Raw genomic sequence first — 18,163 nt, 5'->3', positions numbered from 1 at the left:
TTTCCATTGTCACCGAGAACTTGTTTGAACAACATATTCACTAACCGAACGAACTTTCCGGCCAACCCAATAAAAGCATCTCCCCATGAGATTCTAACGGACAGCTAGGCTGAGAACCAATGCCCTAAAGAAAACCTGGTGACTGGAACTCAATATTCCCAGGCTGGACCCCCCCGTCTGACATCACATCAATAAAAGACTGTGCCTCAGTTGGCCTGTCTATGAACTTGACCCACCACCTACAAACCATCAGCCATCCGATGTCTTAGTACTCAAAGTGTGGTCCCTGGGCCAGCAGCCTGGCTATCGCCTGGGAGCTTGTTAGAAATGTAGCATCTCGGGTTCTACCCAGAGCTCTTGAATCAGAACCTCTATTTAAGTAAAATCCCATGTGATTCAAACACACATTCAAGTTTGAGAAGCACTGATCTAATGAAGACTGCACGCTTGGCACATAACAGACATCCGAGAAATATCCGTTTAATAAGTAGAATTTTACTTACAAGAACGTTACTAAGAAAATGACCACATCTAAGGCAAAAAGACTCCGTTTAGATGTAAAAACTGAGGATGATTTTTGAGCTGTGGATTGGTGACAGGGGTCCCCTGGGACCCCGACGTCTCTGGCATTGCCCGTGCTCATGAGGGTAGTGCTTTTGGACTTCTTGAGATGACAACGCTGAGTCTGGCTGGAAAGGGTGAAAGGTCTTTTGACTTCCCCCGGGGCCCACTTGCCTCTCCATGGGGGCGGCATCCCAGCAGCTTGGCAGGCAGCGCCACACTGTGCCAAAGAGTGTCCACTACATCAGAGCCTGCCCCTCTCCTGCCGTGCTGCCAAAGCCCAGGCAGTGAAGGCGGTCGGGCCGAGGAGGGCAACATCCAAAGACAGCTGCTGGGAGCTGTGTTCATAGGGCGCTTCACACCCTGTCCGCTTTGCAGCCAGAATCACTAAGCCGGGTCTCAGAGCTTGTACGTGGAGGCAGAGACGAAAACTGGCCACGTGAGGGGCATCTCAGAGGCCGCCGACCTGAACCAGGGGCTGGCTGGGGATCCAGAGGCAGTGGGCCTTGAGTGCATGCAGCTGAGCGTGAACCTCAGAGGGAGAAAGCATGGGGAAAGTGCTGGGGGCCAGGCCCAGGACTGCTGGCCAGGGAAGGGATACAAATCAGGTTGGCCAGAAAATGAAAGCAGGTGAAAAACGACACCCCTGTGGGTCACAGGGAAAGTGGGGTTTAATGAGCTATGCCCACTGCTCTCTTTTCTTGAGCCTTGTGGGGCTGGGGTGGTGAGTGGCCATGTATTATGCTGCCTAGAAAGCCTACTCCAACCCGCCACCTCCTCAGCTGCAGAGGAAGTCCCGGCAGACACGCGGTGCTGGCTTCCTCCAGGCCTTGTAACCGGGGGTCTGCTAGGAGCTTAGGGGCCGCCTCACGCCAGCACATTCAGCCCACCTTCCACGGGAGCCAAAGGGCTTTGAACAGTGACCCAGGAAGCCTGAGTGTCCAGCTCCAGCCCTCTCCCTCTTACACTTAAGCTGGGGCTGCAGGAGATGAAGGGGGTGGTAGGGTCTAGGGCACATTTCGATTTCTAAATATCTGACCCACAAATGCTCCACCCAGGCAAGCGGCAGATTGGGAGTGAGAGTACCCCTCTGCCCCAGAGACAAGTGACACTAGCAGGACTGGGTCTCGTGGGCTGGCCCCCAAAGCCTGTCACACACGACAGACCTATCGCTGAGCCCCAATATGGGGTAAGCAAGTTTCTGAGGATGAGAGGGACCCAGGACTGTTTCATGTCACTAACAGGGCCAGGAGAGAGGGAGAAAGGAAGCAGCTCACGTGGGGCCACTCACGCCCTCCCTGAGGCCCCCGACTCGTCTTTAGCAGCGCAAAATCATAAGGTCCACTGACCAGTGTGGAGCAGCCAATCCCTTTCCCAGCAGGAGCTGCAGAGGCCAAGCTCCGGGTGACCATGGCTGAATCAGGCCGAGAAGCCCTGCTTCCTGACTTTCGGTTTAGTGCTCTTTCCCTGCGCTAGTGTTTGCCAAACTGTGTCTCTCAGCACACTAATTCCACAAGAAGTCATTAGCTGGGGAATGCAAAGGGGACTTCACTGAGCTGGATGTAGCCAAACAGGTTCCCTTCCTGCTGGCCTAAGCCAGTCCACTCTGTGGCTGACGGAGAGGCGGGTGTAGGGGCCACGAAGCTCCGTTTGTGGCTGAGCCTTTCCCAGGATTGATGCTCTGCTGGACACCGTGGGCAAGGCCGCTCTAACCACGGGTCATTGGAAGAGAAGCCTGACCGGGGCAGGATCCTGGGTGGCCCCTGCTGCCAGCTGCCCTTCCCGCCTGGGTGCATCTCGTCTCACGCCCTGCGTGTCTATCCACCACTGGCTCTGGTTAGGTTATTTGGAGCCGGCAACTATTGTCTAGAAGTCTTGCCCTATCCTGGCCCTTCTCTTGATAAAAGCCAAGGCCAAAGGCCAATCTGTCCCTGACTCCCCCGCGCCTGGCTGTACGTGGCAGACAGGCTGCCCCCCACTGTCACCCTCCGCGCACTCCCAGGACATTCCGGCGAGCGGGGAACATGCCCGATGTGCAAATCCCTCAGGTAATGAGGGAATTCATCACTGGGGAGCGTGGGCGATCCAGGAATGGGAACCCGATCGGTGCCTGGAGCTGGACAGAAGCAGCCCAGGCTGGCCAGCGAGGCTCGGGTTGCAGTGAGCAGTCTCCCTGGGAAGAGGAGAGGACGGTGGGGATGGAGCCCATGGGCAGCCTTCGGAGGGGGCTCCTCCCACCCTGTTCTCAGGGAAGAGAGGGAAGACTGCGAACCAGGTGGCTAAGACCAGGGTGACCACATATCCTGGTTAACACCTGGGGTCTCGGCCTGACTATGACCAGAGCCCCGATTCTCAAAAGTGTCATGGTTTGGATGACCTATTATATGGTCACCCTCGTTAAGACAGACCTGCAGGTGGTTTCTTCCAGCTCTGTAATCCTACCTTCAGAACTTCTAAGCTACTGTTTCACCCTGGACTGAAACTCATTTCATATCTCAACTAGCCTAAGGTACAAAGCATGATTACAGATGATTTTCCACAGCCAAGTCTCCAAGGAATAGTTCCTGGGCCCGGCATGGCCACCATGCTGTGCCACCTGCTACCTCTCCCTGATGCCACCAGTTCTGGGACCAGTTCACTTGCTACCGCCCATGACGAAAGAGCAGGTATAGGCCTTCAGCTCTCCACCTATGAGATCAAACAGTGCTGGGCTCAGCCTAAGCCCCCATGCCCATGCCCATCACACACCCCAGTAAAACCATCGCTGGACGCCGGCACCCACGGAGGAAGGAATAAAGAGGGGCAGGATTAAGTCCTCTGGGGTGGAGGGATTTAGTGGGATAGCACCAAGGAGCAAGACGGTCTTTGATCTCCCCGCTTCCCCTCGGCCCTAAAGGTGTTTTCAAGAAGCCCAGGCGCATTGGCAGACAGATCAAAGCTTCCCTCCTCAAGGCCCTTATGCCTTTTGCTCAGACCCATCTCAGCACCAACTACAACCAGTGCACCACCTGCAGGGTCTGGAGGGTGGTCCCGGGGAGGAGGAAGAGGAGGAAAAGATAAGTCCACAGTAAGTGTATGTCTGCTGGGACGTGGAGAGGTCAAAGCACAGAGCCTGGTAAGACAAGACCCAGCCCCCTTATCATGGAAATAGAAAGAGGGAAAGGCTGGTTAAACATGAAGCACCTACAAAATTATATTGGTCCATCGTAACCATGGAGCCCTCACGCAAACACACGCAAATCCGGCCACTCATCCCTTGCCCCTTGAGTGCCTTTTTATTTTCTGTAACTAATCGGGCAAGGGTGGAACTTGGGAAAAGTTCAACTGTGGTCAGAATCTGCAGCCTTCTCTCTAGTAATAAGCCACCGGCGGGTGGGGAGGGAGGTGCAGCTGTCGGCGCCCGTTACCTGAAGCATGTTGAGGAGCAGGCTCCGGAACTTGGTCCCCTCCACCATGAAGAGCGCCATCTTGTCGCAGAGCTTGGCGGCCGTGAAAGCAAAGCTGCGGTCGGACACGGCCTTCTGGTAGATGGTGCGGACGATCTCTCCCAGCATCTCCTCGGAGTTGGTCGAGTTCTGGGCCTCCTCCATGAAGGTGGTGAGCTTGGCGTCCACGTCGCTGCTGTTGTTCCTCATGCTATTCAGGATCTCAATCAACTTGTCCATCTTGTTCTGCTGAGGGTTGGTGGTCTCCACGGCCACTTCATCCTGGGGGTGCGGGGGACAAACCGAGTCGCGCCTGAGAGGAGCCCAGCTTTCTGCGGAGGGGTGGCCAGTGGAGGGGGGGGCTGCCATCCTCAGAAAGGACCCACCCCACCTTCCAGAACCTGAGGTCTGATGCCTCTGGGAATGCTGACCTTCCCCATGGACCCTGGGGCCCCGGGCTCTCTGCTGACCCTTTTCTTGGCCCCTATGACACCCTGGGTGGATCCTTCTCGTGAGCTACAGCTCTTACCCAGGATTCTCATACACAATGGCTTTGCCTCATATACATTAAATATCTCAATCTAGAAATGATTTAATGGGGCTTATAAAAGATGAAATAAAATAACAGATAAGAAATTGGGCCAAGAGAAAACGAGGGTAGGAAGACTAGGTCAGGAAGGAGGTAGCATCCAAAATGCCTGCTCTGTTGGTTAAAGGTGCCCATGGAGTGGCTACCTTGTCCTCCAGACCTCGGCTCCTTCAGCCCGAGGACCGTCATGTTCTCTGGGTGTGGGGGTCCCTGTGACACGGCCTTGGCATTGTGTCCTATGGAGACTGTGCTGGCTTTTTACAACAAGCACTGCACACCAAGGAATCCTTCAATGTGCCACGAAAACGACTGGCACTTTGAGGAGGGAAACTTCAGATAAAAAACCCTACACCCTTAAGTGGTTTCACTACAACTGGGACCAGACCTGCGCTGGGGGAGGAAGAAAATGGCATTTGATGTCTCAGAAGTATAGATTGGCGGCCAGGAAAAGGACTGACTTAATTGCTGGGATGTGAGACCAGGGTTAAAGGGCAGGCTCAGGGACATAAAGGGAAGCCCCATGTTTGCCCTTCCGGCATCAACAGAAGAATCCAGGGCTGGGAGGCTCAGACCCAGGTCCTAGAACCTGCTCTCTGTCTCTAGCTGGATGGCTCTGGGAAGTGGTTTCACTCTCTGGGCCTCATTTTCCTCCCTGGTAACATGAGGAGGTTAGGTTAGATGGTCTATAGCTTTCCCTTAGCCATGCTATTGCTTAAGCCCATTCCTCCTGGTCCAGGAGTCCAGGAGGCCTCACTGGAGGGCAGTTCTTGAAGCTGAAATACGGGCGCTACGGATCTACCTTACCTGTTCTATCTCTCCCTTCCTTCCCCACCCCAACCCTGTGGGCCTCAGGGCAGGAATAGTGGTCGGTATGTATAGAATAACCCCTTGAGGGTCTTCACACAGCTTATGGCATTTCATCTGCAGTCTGTCTGCAAGGTGGATAGTATTATACCCATTTTACAGATGGGTAAACTGGGGGGGGGGTGTGCCCAGAGAGGTTAGGTGACTTGCCCAAGGCCCCCTAGCCAGTCAAAGGCAGAGTAAAGACTGAGCTGGTTTGCTGGACTCTAAAGCCCATGTTGTTTCCTCTCTGTGGCACTGCGGTTACATTCAGTAGAGCTGGAGAGAATTAACAATCCTCTCTCGCTGGCTGGACTGCAGCAATCTGTTCCAGAAGCTCTTCAGGCAAAGACCACACACTGGCCATCACTTGGGAAGCTCTCCCAGGCTCTTATCTTTGGGACGTAAGGGAACGAGTGAGGCTTTTCCTCCAGGCCCTCACAGCCGCCCGCCCCACAGGGGGCAGTGGGTGGGGGCCCGGGGCTGTAAGGATGCCAGCAGCAGCATGTCACCTTCGAGAACTGATCAGGGAAAAGGTCTGACCTGCCTTGTCCTGCCTGAGTGTGGACCTGGCCTCGGAGGTGAAAGGTGGAGGAGAGAAGGCAGTAGAGAGATGCCAGGGAGAAGCCCGGAACTTCGAGCTCTGCAGAAGCCCCAAAAGGAGGACTCCGTGGAGGAAAGCTGGGGGCAAGTTGGCCTTTCTTGGGAACAGCTCCTTGCCGAGGTGACCTTACCGGCACCCTTGGCTGAGGACGGGGAGCTAGGGTGTGCAGAGTGGACTTAACGCTGCCAGGGACAGAGCTCCAGCCCTTCTCTGGAGGCTTCGGGCATCTCTACCTGAATTTGTGAACTAGGCTCTAGAGACCAGGGCCAGGAGTAGGGTGAGGAATGTGAGGCTCCTGGGGAGCAAAATTTAAGGAGGCCCTCCTTCTCAGGGCTGTGCCAGTGCAGGATGGGCATCTGCGTGATGCTGAGAGTGAGGGCCTCCTTAAATTTTGTCCCTTAGCCCCCTCCCTACTGCTGGTTGGTGAAGGCGGGGAGTGGCAAGGCTGAGGCCAGTCTGCTGCACTCTGCCCAACTCACCTTTGCTCTCCCCTGGCAGGGAGCACAGCCTGGTACTCGCCTTCAGGAGAAGCATTCTTATGTTATAGGCTCTGTGTTTTCCCTAGATGCCCTTTAGCACTAACAGGGCAGTATCTGCCACCAGATAATGCTGGAGGGAAGAACCAGGCCTTCTCTGCCCACCTCCCATCACCTGGAGGCACATGCCTCTTCCTCCCCTCCCTTCTCAGGCTGGGGGCTGGTACCGAGCGTTCACCCGGGACTCTTGGAGGGTGGAATGTGATAGAGGGGGTTCACGTGCAGAGCTGGCCATGGGCCTGCCGTCTGGTGGCCGGGGATCCCTCAGGCAGCGTGGACCAGGTGTGCTGGGGCCACACGAGCCTCCCTCCACGAGGCTCCCCAGGTCCGCAAACCCGAGCCCACCTACCAAGATGCCTACCTCGCGCTGTCCTCCCAGGTGCAAGAGAACAAGGAAAATTCAATTACCGGTACCTTTTCTTTCAGCCTTCGCCGCAGCCTGTCTTTGGAAGACTGGAGCAGGGTAATTTTGGGCCGCTCCCCGCTGCGCTCGGGAATAATACTGTCTTTACGCTTTGTCTCAGCCTCTGGACCCCCTGGCTGCAGCAGGGGCAGCCTCTCGGAAGCCACCGGGGCCAGGGCATCAGGGCTGCAGGGGGGCTCGAGGCCGCTGTGCCCGGCATCCCCCAGGGCGTCCTCGAGTTTGGGGCTCTCCATGGTCACGGTCTCTTTGGCATTGCGGTGGGCGCCTGCCTCCCCCTTGTCGCCTGGTGGATGCTTCATGTTGCTGTGGTGCCAGCGCCGGTTCTGGCTGTAGCCGTGATGGGTGGACCTCCCTGAGGGGTGGGGCACTGAGCCCCCCTGGTAGGATTTCTGGTGGTCCCTGTTGTGTTTGGCACTGCCCGGTGGGTGGTCACCGTGCTGTTGAGGCTTGTTCCCTCCTGGGGGTCTCTGCTGCCGCCTGCAAACCAAAGGGGAAAGACAAAGAGGGTCACTGGGGCCGCTGGCCAGGGTCCCTGTGTCCAAACATTAGAAGGAATCCATTTATTCATTTTTTTCAATACCCGTACTGAAGCCCTCCTATGCACCAGGCTCTGTGATGGGGCTTGGGGATACTAGCAGAGAATATGACAGATATGGTCCCTGTGATTATATAGGATTTAAGTCAACCCTTGACTTAAAATAAGTATTTTATTCCCTCTTTAGAATATGCGTTAGTACATGTGTAGGGAACAGAATTAAAATGATAGAGTATACAGTGAATCCTCCTGACTGTCCCCAGACAACCAGTATGTTTTCTTGAAGTAGCCATTACCATTTTGTGAACATATTCTATGCATGTTCCACTAAAGATATATACACAGACCTGCATCTGATAACAACTATCCTGTTAATGACTTTTTAACCATCATGACTCATGAAAAGTTATACCATTTGTTACACAACCTTTCTTTGGGTACACTGACATTTCTGCCCCCAAACCCACTAACAAAATATGCTATAAGAAATTGTTACAGGCTGAATCGTGTTTCTCTCAAATTCATATGTTGAAGCCTCAACCCCTAGGACCCCAGCATGTGACTGCATTTGGAGATAGGACCTTTAAAGAGGTGATTAAGTTAAAATGAGGCTGTTAGGGTGGGCCTTAATCTAATTTGACTGGTATCCTTATTATTATTATTATTTTTGGCCGTGCCGCATGCCTTGCGGGAACCAGGGATGGAACCCGGACCCTGGCAGTGAAAGCGCCGAGTCCTAACCACTGGACCGGCAGGGAATTCCCATGACTGGTATCCTTATAATAAGAGGAAATTGGAATGCACAGAGACACCAGGGATGCAGGTACAGAAAAGAAATCCCATGTGAGGACACAGCCAGAAGGTGGCCACCTACAAGCCAAGGAGAGTGGCCTCAGAAGAAACCAAACCCGATACCTTGACCTTGGACTTCCAGCCTCCAGGACTGTGAGAAAATAAATCTCTGTTGTTTACCCACCCGGTCTGTGGTATTTTGTTATGGCAGACCGAGCTGAGCAATACAGAAGTGATATTTAACATGGTGGTTTTAGGCAGACAGGCTCATTGAGCTTTTTTTGACAATTTCAAAGCAGAGATTATCATATGGAACAAATTTGAGGTATACATCACGGGACAAACCCCAAACGTGTTGATTTGAAGACTAAAGGAGAGCAGGGGGGTGGGGGTATTCTGAGGACCCTTCAGTCCAGCAGCTCAAGGGCTGCTTCCATCACTGGAGCACTCCCGTGTTCCACCTCTGTTTCACCCTCATGGTGTTTTCCATGCCATAACCTTATTTGAAGTGCATTTGGAGAACAGGATAACCATGAGCCTCTCAAAGTTGTAAAGCCAGTGAAGAAAGTTTATGGAGAGAAGACGTTACATTCTAGGGAATGAGGCCCCTGTCCCAGTCTGTGATCCATCTCTTTGGCAGGTACAACAGAACTTCGCTGCACTGCATTTCATGAACAAATTGTATTTATTTGCTCTAAAATTATTATTACTTATATAAACTCAATTTCACTGTTCACTTGATAAATTTTTTAAAATTAATTTTTATTGGAGTATAGTTGCCTTACAATGTTGTGTTAGCCTCCACCGCACAACAAAAGGAATCAGCCATACACATACAGATATCCCCTCCCTTTTGGACTTCCCTTCCATTTAGGTTACCACAGTGCACTACGTGAGTTCCCTGTGCTATACAGCATGTTCCCATCAGTTGTCCGTTTTATACATAGTATCAATAATGTATATGTGTCAATCCTAGTCTCCCAGTTCCTCCCACCTCACCCCTTTCCCCCTTGATAGCCATACATTTGTCCTCTAAGTCTGTCTCTCTATTTCTGCTTTGCAACTAAGATCATCTATACCATTTTTCTAGATTCCACATATACACGTTATTATACGATATTTGCTTTTCTCTTTCTGACTTACTTCACTCTGTATGACACTCTCCAAGTCCATCCACGTCTCTACAAATGACCCAATTTCATTCCTTTTTATGGCTGAGTAATATTCCATTGTATATATGTACCACATCTTCTTTATCCATTCCTTGGTCGATGGACATTTAGGTTGCTTCCATGTCCTGGCTATTGTAAATAGTGCTGCTATGAGCATTGGGGTGCATGTGTTTTTTTGAATTATGGTTTTCTCTGGGTATATGTCCAGTAGTGGGATCATATGGTAGTTCTATTTTTAGTTGTTTAAGGAACCTCCATACTGTTTTCCATAGTGGCTGTATCAATTTACATTCCCACCAACAGTGTATGAGGGTTCCCTTTTCTCCACAACCTCTCCAGCATTTACTGTTTGTAGGTTTTTTGATGATAGCCATTCTGACCAGTGTGAGGTGTTACCTCATTGTAGTTTTGATTTGCATTTCTCTAATAATTAGTGATGTTGAGCATCTTTTCATGTGTTTGTTGGAGAAATGTCTTTTTAGGTCTTCTGCCCATTTTTTGATTGGGTTGTTTGCTTTCTTGATACTAAGCCGTTTCTTTTCCAAGTTATATTCCTTTTATTTCTTTTTCTTCTCTGATTGTCGTGGCTAGGACTTCCAAAACTACATTGAATAGTAGTGGTGAGAGTGGACACCCTTGTCTTGTTCCTGATCTTGGAGGAAATGCTTTCAGTTTTTCACCATTGAGAATAATGTTTGCTGTGTTAATCCTTTGTCAGTTGCTTCATTTGCAAATATTTCCTCCCATTCTGAGGGTTGTCTTTTCATCTTCTTTATGGTCTCCTTTGCTGTGCAAAAGCTTTTAAGTTTCATTGGGTCCCATTTGTTTATTTTTGTTTTAATTTTCATTACTCTAGAAGGTGGGTCAAAAAAGATGTTGCTGTGGTTTATGTCAATGAGTGTTCTGCCTATGTTTTCCTCTAAGAGTTTTATAGTGTCTGGTCTTACATTTAGGTCTTTAATCCATTTTGAGTTTATTTTTGTGTATGGTGTTAGGGAGTGTTCTAATTTCATTCTTTTACATGGAGTTGTCCAGTTTTCCCAGCACGACTTATTGAAGAGGCTGTCTTTTCTCCATTGTATATTCTTGCATCCTTGGTCATAGATTAGGTGACCATATGTGCATGGGTTTATCTCTGGGCTTTCTATCCTGTTCCATTGATCTATATTTCTGTTTTTATGCCAGTACCATACTGTCTTGATTACTGTAGCTTTGTAGTATAGTCTGAAGTCAGGGAGCCTGATTCCTCCAGCTCTGTCTTTCTTTCTCAGGATTGCTTTGGATATTCGGGGTCTTTTGTGTTTCCATACAAATTGTAAAATTTTTTGTTCTAGTTCTGTGAAAAATGCCATTGGTAATTTGATAGAGATTTCATTGAATCTATAGATTGCTTTGGGTAGTATAGTCATTTTCACAATATCGTTTCTTCCAATCCAAGAACATGGTATATCGCTCCATCTTTTTATGTCATCTTTGATTTCTTTCATCAGTGTTTTATAGTTTTCTGAGTACAGGTCTTTTGCCTCCTTAGGTAGGTTTATTCCTAGGTATTTTATTCTTTTTGTTGCAATGGTGAATGGGATTGTTTCCTTAATTTCTCTTTCTGCCCTTTAGTTGTTAGTATATAAGAATGAAAGAGATTTCTGAGTATTAATTTCGTATCCTACAACATTACCAAATTCATTGATTAGCTCTAGTAGTTTTCTGGTGGCATCTTTAGGATTTTCCCTGTATAGTATCATGTCATTTGCAACTGACAGTTTTACTTCTTCTTTTCCAAGTTATATTCCTTTTATTTCTTTTTCTTCTCTGATTGTCGTGGCGAGGACTTCCAAAACTACATTGGATCATGTTATATGATCCTTTTAATGTGTTGTTGGATTCTGTTTGCTAGTATTTTGTTGAGGATTTTTACATCTATGTTCATCAGTGATACTGGCCTGTAGTTTTCTTTTTTTGTGATATCTTTGTCTGGTTTTGCTATCAGGGTGATGGTAGGCTTGTAGAATGAGTTAGGGAGTGTTTCACCCTCTGCAATTTTTTGGAAGAGTTTGAGAAGGATCGGTGTTAGCTCTTCTCTAAATGTTTGATAGAATTCACCTGTGAAGCCATCTGGTCCTGGACTTTTGTTTGTTGGAAGATTTTAAATCACAATTTCAACTTCAGTGCTTGCAATTGGTCTATTCATATATTCTATTTCTTCTTGGTTCAGTCTTGGAAGGTTGTGCTTTTCTAAGAATTTGTCCACTTCATCCAGGTTGTCCATTTTATTGGCATGTAGTTGCTTGTAGTACTCTCTTATGATCCTTTGTATTTCTATGGTGTCAGTTGTAACTTCTCATGTTTCATTTCTAATTTTACTGATTTGAGTCCTCTCCCTTTTTTTCTTGATGAGTCTGGCTAAAGGTTTATCAGTTTTGTTTATCTTCTCAAAGAACCAGCTTTTAGTGTTATTGATCTTTGCCATTGCTTTCTTCATTTCTACTTCATTTATTTCTGCTCTGATCTTTATGATTTCTTTCTTTCTACTAACTTTGGGTTTTGTTTGTTCTTCTTTCTCTAGTTCCTTTAGGTATAAGGTTAGGTTGTTCATTTGAGATTTTTCTTGTTTCTTGAGGTAGGATTGTATTGCTATAAACTTCCCTATTAGAACTGCTTTTCCTGCATCCCATAGGTTTTGGGTCATCGTGTTTTCGTTGTCATTTGTTTCAAGGTATTTTTTGATTTCCTATTTAATTTCTTCAGTGATCTCTTGGTTATTTATTAGCATATTGTTTAGCCTCCATGTGTTTGTATTTTTTTACAGTTTTTTTTCCCTGTAACTGATTTCTAATCTCATAGTGTTGTGGTCAGAAAAGATGCCTGATATGATTTCAACTTTCTTAAATTGATTTGTGACCCAAGATGTGATCTATCCCAGCGAATGTTCTGTGAACACTTTAGAAGAAAGTGTGTTCTGCCACTTTCAGGTGGAGTGCCCTATAAATATCAATTAAATCTATTTGATCTATTGTGTCATTTAAAGCTTGTGTTTCCTTATTTATTTTCTGTTTGGATGATCTGTCCATTGGTGTAAGTGGGGTGTTAAAGTCCCCCACTAATATTGTGCTACTGTCGATTTCCCCTTTTATGGCTGTTAGCATCTGCCTTATGTATTGAGGTGCTCCTATGTTGGGTGCATAGATATTTACAATTGCTATATCTTCTTGGATTGATCCTTTGATCATTATGTAGTGTCCTTCCTTGTAACATTCTTTATTTTAAAGTCTATCTTGTCTGATATGAGTATTGCTACTCCAGCTTTCTTCTGATTCTCATTTGCATGGAATATCTTTTTCCATCCCCTCACTTTCAGTCTGTATATGTCCCTAGGTTTGAAGTGGGTCTCTTGTAGACAGCATATGTACAGGTCTTGTTTTTGTATCCATTCAGCTAGTCTGTGTCTTTTTGTTGGAGCATTTAATCCATTTACATTTAAGGTAATTATAGATATGTATGTTCCTATTACCATTTTCTTAATTGTTTTGGGTTTGTTTTTGTAGGTCTTTTTCTTTTCTTGTGTTTCCCACCTAGAGAAGTTCCTTTAGCATTTGTTGTAATGGTGGTTTGGTGGTGCTGAATTCTCTTAGCTTTTGCTTGTCCGTAAAGCTTTTGATTTCTCTCTTGAGTCTGAATGAGATCCTTGCTGGATAGAGTAATCTTGGTTGTAGGTTCTTCCCTTTCATCACTTTAAATATGCCCTGCCATTCCTTTCTGGCCTGCAAAGTTTCTCTGAAAAATCAGCTGATAACCTTATGGGGATTCTCTTGTAGGTTATTTGTTGCATTTCCCTTGCTCCTTTTAATATTTTTTCTTTGTATTTAATTTTTGTAAGTTTGACTAATATGTGTCTTGGCATGTTTCTCCTTCAGTTTATCCTGTATGGAACTCTCTGTGCTTCCTGGGCTGGATTGACTATTTCTTTTCCCATGTTAGGGAAGTTTTGACTATAATCTCTTCAAATATTTTCTCAGGCCCTTTCCCTTTCTCTTCTTCTTCTGGGACCCCTATAATTCGAATGTTGGTGCATTTGAGAGGTCTCTGAGACTGTCCTCAATTCTTTTCATTCTTTTTTCTTTATTCTGTTCGTCGGCAGTTATTTCCACCATTCTATCTTCCAGCTCACTTATTCGTTCTTCTGCCTCAGTTATTCTGCTGTTGATTCCTTCTTGTGTATTTTTCATTTAGTTAATGTGTTGTTCATCACTGATTGTTTGTTCTTTAGGTCTTCTAGGTACTTGTTAATCGTTTCTTGTATTTTCTCCATTCTATTTCCTAGATCTTGGATCATCTTTGTTATCATTAGTCTGAATTCTTTTTCAGATAGCTTGCCTATTTCCTCGCCATTTATTTGGTCTTGTGGGATTTTACCTTGCTCCTTTGTCTGCAGCATATTTATCTGTCATTTCATTTTGTCTGAACTACTGTATTTATGGACTTCTTTCTGCAGGTTGCAGAGTCGTGGTTCCTCTTCCTTCTGTTGACTGCCCCCTGCTGAGTGAGGTTGGTCCAGGGGCTTGTGCAGGTTTCCTGGCGGGAGGGCCTGGTGCCTGCACTCTGTTGGGTGGAGTTGATTCTTTTCCCTCTGATGGGCAGGGCTGTGTCAGGTGGTGTGTTTTGGGGTGTCTGTGAGCTTAGTATGACTTCAGGCAGCCTGTCTACTGTGGGTGGGGCTTGGTTCCTGTCTTGCTGATTGTTTGGTGTGAGGTGTTGAGCACTGAAGCCTGCCGGCAGTTGTGTGGGGCTGGGTCTTGGTGTTGATATGGATACCTTCAGGAATGCAGGCACTGATTAATATTGCCTGGGCCCAGGAATTCTCTGGTGTTCCAGAGTCCTGGACTGTATGTTCCCACCCAGAGGCCCAGGCCCGACCCCTCTAGGTAGGTCTCTGGACCTGCTGTGGACACTGTGAGGCCAGCTCAGACTCTGATTTGGCCTGATTCCCGTGCGTATTTGTCCACAAAGTCCAGTGCTGCGAAGGCTAGACTGGTCTCAGATGTTGAAATACTCACTGTCTATTCAGGTATTCCACACACGCAGGGTTTACCCAGCCGATCTTGGTGGGGCTGGGTCTTGGTGTTGATATGGATACCTTCAGGAATGCAGGCACCGATTAATATTGCCTGGGCCCAGGAATTCTCTGGTGTTCCAGAGTCCTGGACTGTATGTTCCCACCCGGAGGCCCAGGCCCCACCCCTCTAGGTAGGTCTCTGGACCTGCTGTGGACACTGTGAGGCCAGCTCAGACTCTGATTTGGCCTGATTCCCGTGTGTATTTGTCCACAAAGTCCAGTGCTGTGAAGGCTAGACTGGTCTCAGATGTTGAAATACACTGTCTATTCAGGTATTCCACACACGCAGGGTTTACCCAGCCGATCTTGGGGATTTAATTCACAGCTTGTGCTGCTGCATAGAAAAATTTGTGTCTCTCTTCCTTAGTTGCACCACCCTTCAGGCTCAGTTTTGGTTTTAACCCCACCTCTGCCCGTGTGCTGCCCTCAGGCATCTGATCCTTGCCCAGGTGAGTGGGAGCGAAAGCAGCAGCTGCTTGGAGCCCACTTGGGTACTCCCAGTACCTGCAGTGGCAGGAGCTGGTGTATGGGAGTGTTGATGCCCCCGCCCCCTGTGCTTCTCTCAACAATGGTGCCTTGCTTTCCAGGCAGACCCCGCTTCCTCTAGGGGCACTCCTGGCCACGCGTCCCCTCAGTCCTGTCCCTTCTATTGTATCTGCACGGCCAACTGTGTTTCTCTCCCCAGGTCTGTTCTTCCAACCCCACGCTTTAGCCCTCTGCCCCTGCCAAGAGTCCCCTCGGTGGACTCTTGTCCCAGGCAGGTGTGCCCAGAGCTGATTCCCAAGGAGGCTTTGGGGTGGGCGGTGCAGGCAAAGATGACCCTGGCACGAGGGGCGGATGGGCCTGCTCTGGTGGGAGCCCCTCCTAATGCCCACAGAGGCAGAAGAAGAGGATGGGGAAGGGGTTTATAATGGCAGCTCCGCCCCTTGCATGCCACGCTACTATGACACCTTGCTATGGTGTCTCAGGCTTTTTCCACAGACTTTCCTGGTTGTGGTGCTCCTTGCTCCTGTCCCTTCAGGCCGTTTTTTCACAGCCAAGAGCTGTCCTCTCCCTGGCTCTGCACTCCAAACCCCTCTTTCTAGCACCCAGCTCCCCTTCACAGCAGGTGACTCACGATTCAGGCTGGAATGCACAGAGCTGCCGTATAGATCATGCGTGCAGTTCTTACTTTGTCTTGCCTTCCATAGACCATCTGCAGTGTTCTCCTTTGATCTCCCGAAGTTCCTTTTCTGTCCCAGCTGATTTCCCCTCCATGAGGGAGTCTTTCTTAATGTGGGGACCTCTCCTCACCTTCAGCTTCTTGCCAGGTTGCTGGTCTCTTTTTTGATTCTTTTCTTTTTTTTTCTTTTTTCTTCTTTCTTTCATTCTTTTAGGTGTCCGAAGTCTACCACTACTGTTCAGCAGGAGCTCTATGGGAATTATTCCATTTGTAAATGTGTTTTTGATGAACTTGTGAGGAGCGACAAATTCCACATCCTTCTATTCTGCCATCTGGACTGAGGGGCAATAATTCTGTATCTGTGAAAATTTGGGGTTATCTTGGGTTGGGGTTACATGGATCATTTTCCCGTTAAAATTAATGAAAACTTTTTCGTTGAAAAGCTTTCCCTTCTACCGATACCAAATGTTGGTGAGGATGTGGAGAAAAGGGAACCCTTGTACACTGTTGGTGGGAATGTAAATTGGGGCAGCCTCTGTGGAAAACAGTATGGAGGTTTCTCAAAAAAACAAAAAAATGGAACTACCACATGACGCGACAATTTCACTCCTGAGTAAATATCCGAAAAAACCAAAGACACTAATTTGAAAAGATACATGCACCTCAGTGTTCATAGCAGCATTATTTACAATTGCCAAGATATGGAAGCAACCTAAGTGTCCATCAACAGATGAATGGATAAAGAAGCTGTAGTATACACACACACACACACACACACACACACACACACACACACACACACACACAATGGAATACTACTCAGCCATAAAAAAGAATGAAATCTTGCCATTTGCAACAACATGGATGGACTTGGAGGGCATTATGCTAAGTGAAATAAGTCAGAGAAAGATAAATACTGTATGATATCACTTATATGTGGAATCTAAAAAGTACAACAAACTAGTGAATAAAAAGAAGCAGACTCACAGATACAGAAAACAAACTAGCGGTTACCAGTGGGGAGGGCAGAGGGGCAATATAGGGGTGGGGGAGTGGGAGGCACAAACTACTGGGCATAAGATAGGCTCAAGGATGTGTTGTACAACACTGGGAATATATCCGATATTTTGTAATAACTGTAAATGGAAAGTAACCTTTAAACATTGTATAAAAATAAAAAATTAAAAGAAAAGCTTTCCCTAAGTGGCAGGGATTTCAGGGGGAATTAAAGTTGTTAAGTGAGAGACAGGTATATAAGCTTCTTTTTCTTTCCACACAAACAGTAACTTACAACCCACTGTTTATTAGAAGTAGAAATTAGTATGTTTCTGGAGGGAAATTTGACAATTGGTTACAAAAGCCTCTAAAGCATGTAAACCACTGGACCTTGCAATGTATCCACGTGTGACAACTTATCCAAAGGAAATAATCAAAGCACAGGGATGTAGGAATAAGGATATTCATCTCAGCAGTGTTTAGAACAGCAGTGAAAAACGGACTGTGGAGAAATTAAGAACATGGTGAAAAGTTCACTCTGTCGCATGTGTTGTAATACATGCAGCATGGTGCTGTTTTTTAAGGCAAGTATTCGTATGCATAGAAAAACTGGAAGGATACACACCAAAATGCTAACAGTCATTATCTCTATGGGATGGGATGAGAAATTTTCTTTTCTTTTTTGTGTTTTCTAAGTGAACATAAATTTATTTTTCTAAACTTTCTATTGTGGGATAATTATAGATTCAAATGCAGTTGTAAGAAAGAATGCAGAGAGATCTTTTGTATCCTTTACCCAGTTTCCTTCCATGGTAACATCTTGCAAAACTATAGTTCAAGATCACAACCAAGATTTTGACACTGATGCAATCAAGACACAGAACATTTCCATCACCACCAGGATCTTCCGTGTTGCCCTTTGATAGCCACGTTTACTTCCCTCCCACCACCTCCTCCTCAGCCTTTGGCAACAACTAATCCAGTCCCCATTTCTACAATTTTGTCATCTCAGGAATGTTATATACATACAGTATTTAGCCCAGTGGGATTGGCTTTTCTCACTCAGCATAATTCCCTGGCAATCCATCCAGGTGGCTGTATGTATCCATAGTTGTTCCTTTTTCACTGCTGAGTAGTATTCCATGGTGTGGATGTATCAGTGAGTTTAGTCATTTACCCACTGAAGGACATCTGGGTTGTTTCCAATTATTGGCTATTGTGCAGACAGCTGCTGGGAACATTTGTTTACAGGTTTTTGTGTGGACATAGTTTTCATTTCTCTGGAATAAATGCCTGTGAGCACCATTGCTGGGTCATAGGGTAGTCGCGTATTTAATTTTTTTTTTTTTTTTTTTGGTATGCGGGCCTCTCACTGCTGCGGTCTCTCCCGCTGCGGAGCACAGGCTCCGGACGC

The 18,163-nt window shown here is 47.3% G+C and overlaps 1 protein-coding gene across 5 annotated transcripts in view; it reads right to left on the bottom strand.

The window, feature by feature from the left end:
- Positions 1-484: 484 nt before the first annotated feature.
- The window catches only part of CTIF (cap binding complex dependent translation initiation factor), a 145,815-nt gene continuing 128,136 nt past the window's right edge, over positions 485-18,163 (bottom strand). For 2 of the 5 annotated variants that reach the window (XM_028480315.2, XM_028480319.2), the window contains 2 exons: positions 6,967-7,459; positions 485-4,268 (listed from right to left, as the gene is read on the bottom strand). In XM_028480315.2, the coding sequence (XP_028336116.1) occupies positions 3,882-4,268; positions 6,967-7,459 (880 nt within the window). In that variant the 3' untranslated portion in view covers positions 485-3,881. The remainder of the gene's footprint in view (positions 4,269-6,966; positions 7,460-18,163) is intronic. The other 3 variants (XM_028480316.2, XM_028480317.2, XM_028480318.2) reach the window with 3 other exon arrangements.

The sequence above is a fragment of the Physeter macrocephalus genome, chromosome 19, assembly GCF_002837175.3.
Source record: "Physeter macrocephalus isolate SW-GA chromosome 19, ASM283717v5, whole genome shotgun sequence".
In the NCBI taxonomy this organism is placed as follows: domain Eukaryota; kingdom Metazoa; phylum Chordata; class Mammalia; order Artiodactyla; family Physeteridae; genus Physeter; species Physeter macrocephalus.
This window is presented reverse-complemented; position numbering and strand designations above follow the sequence as displayed.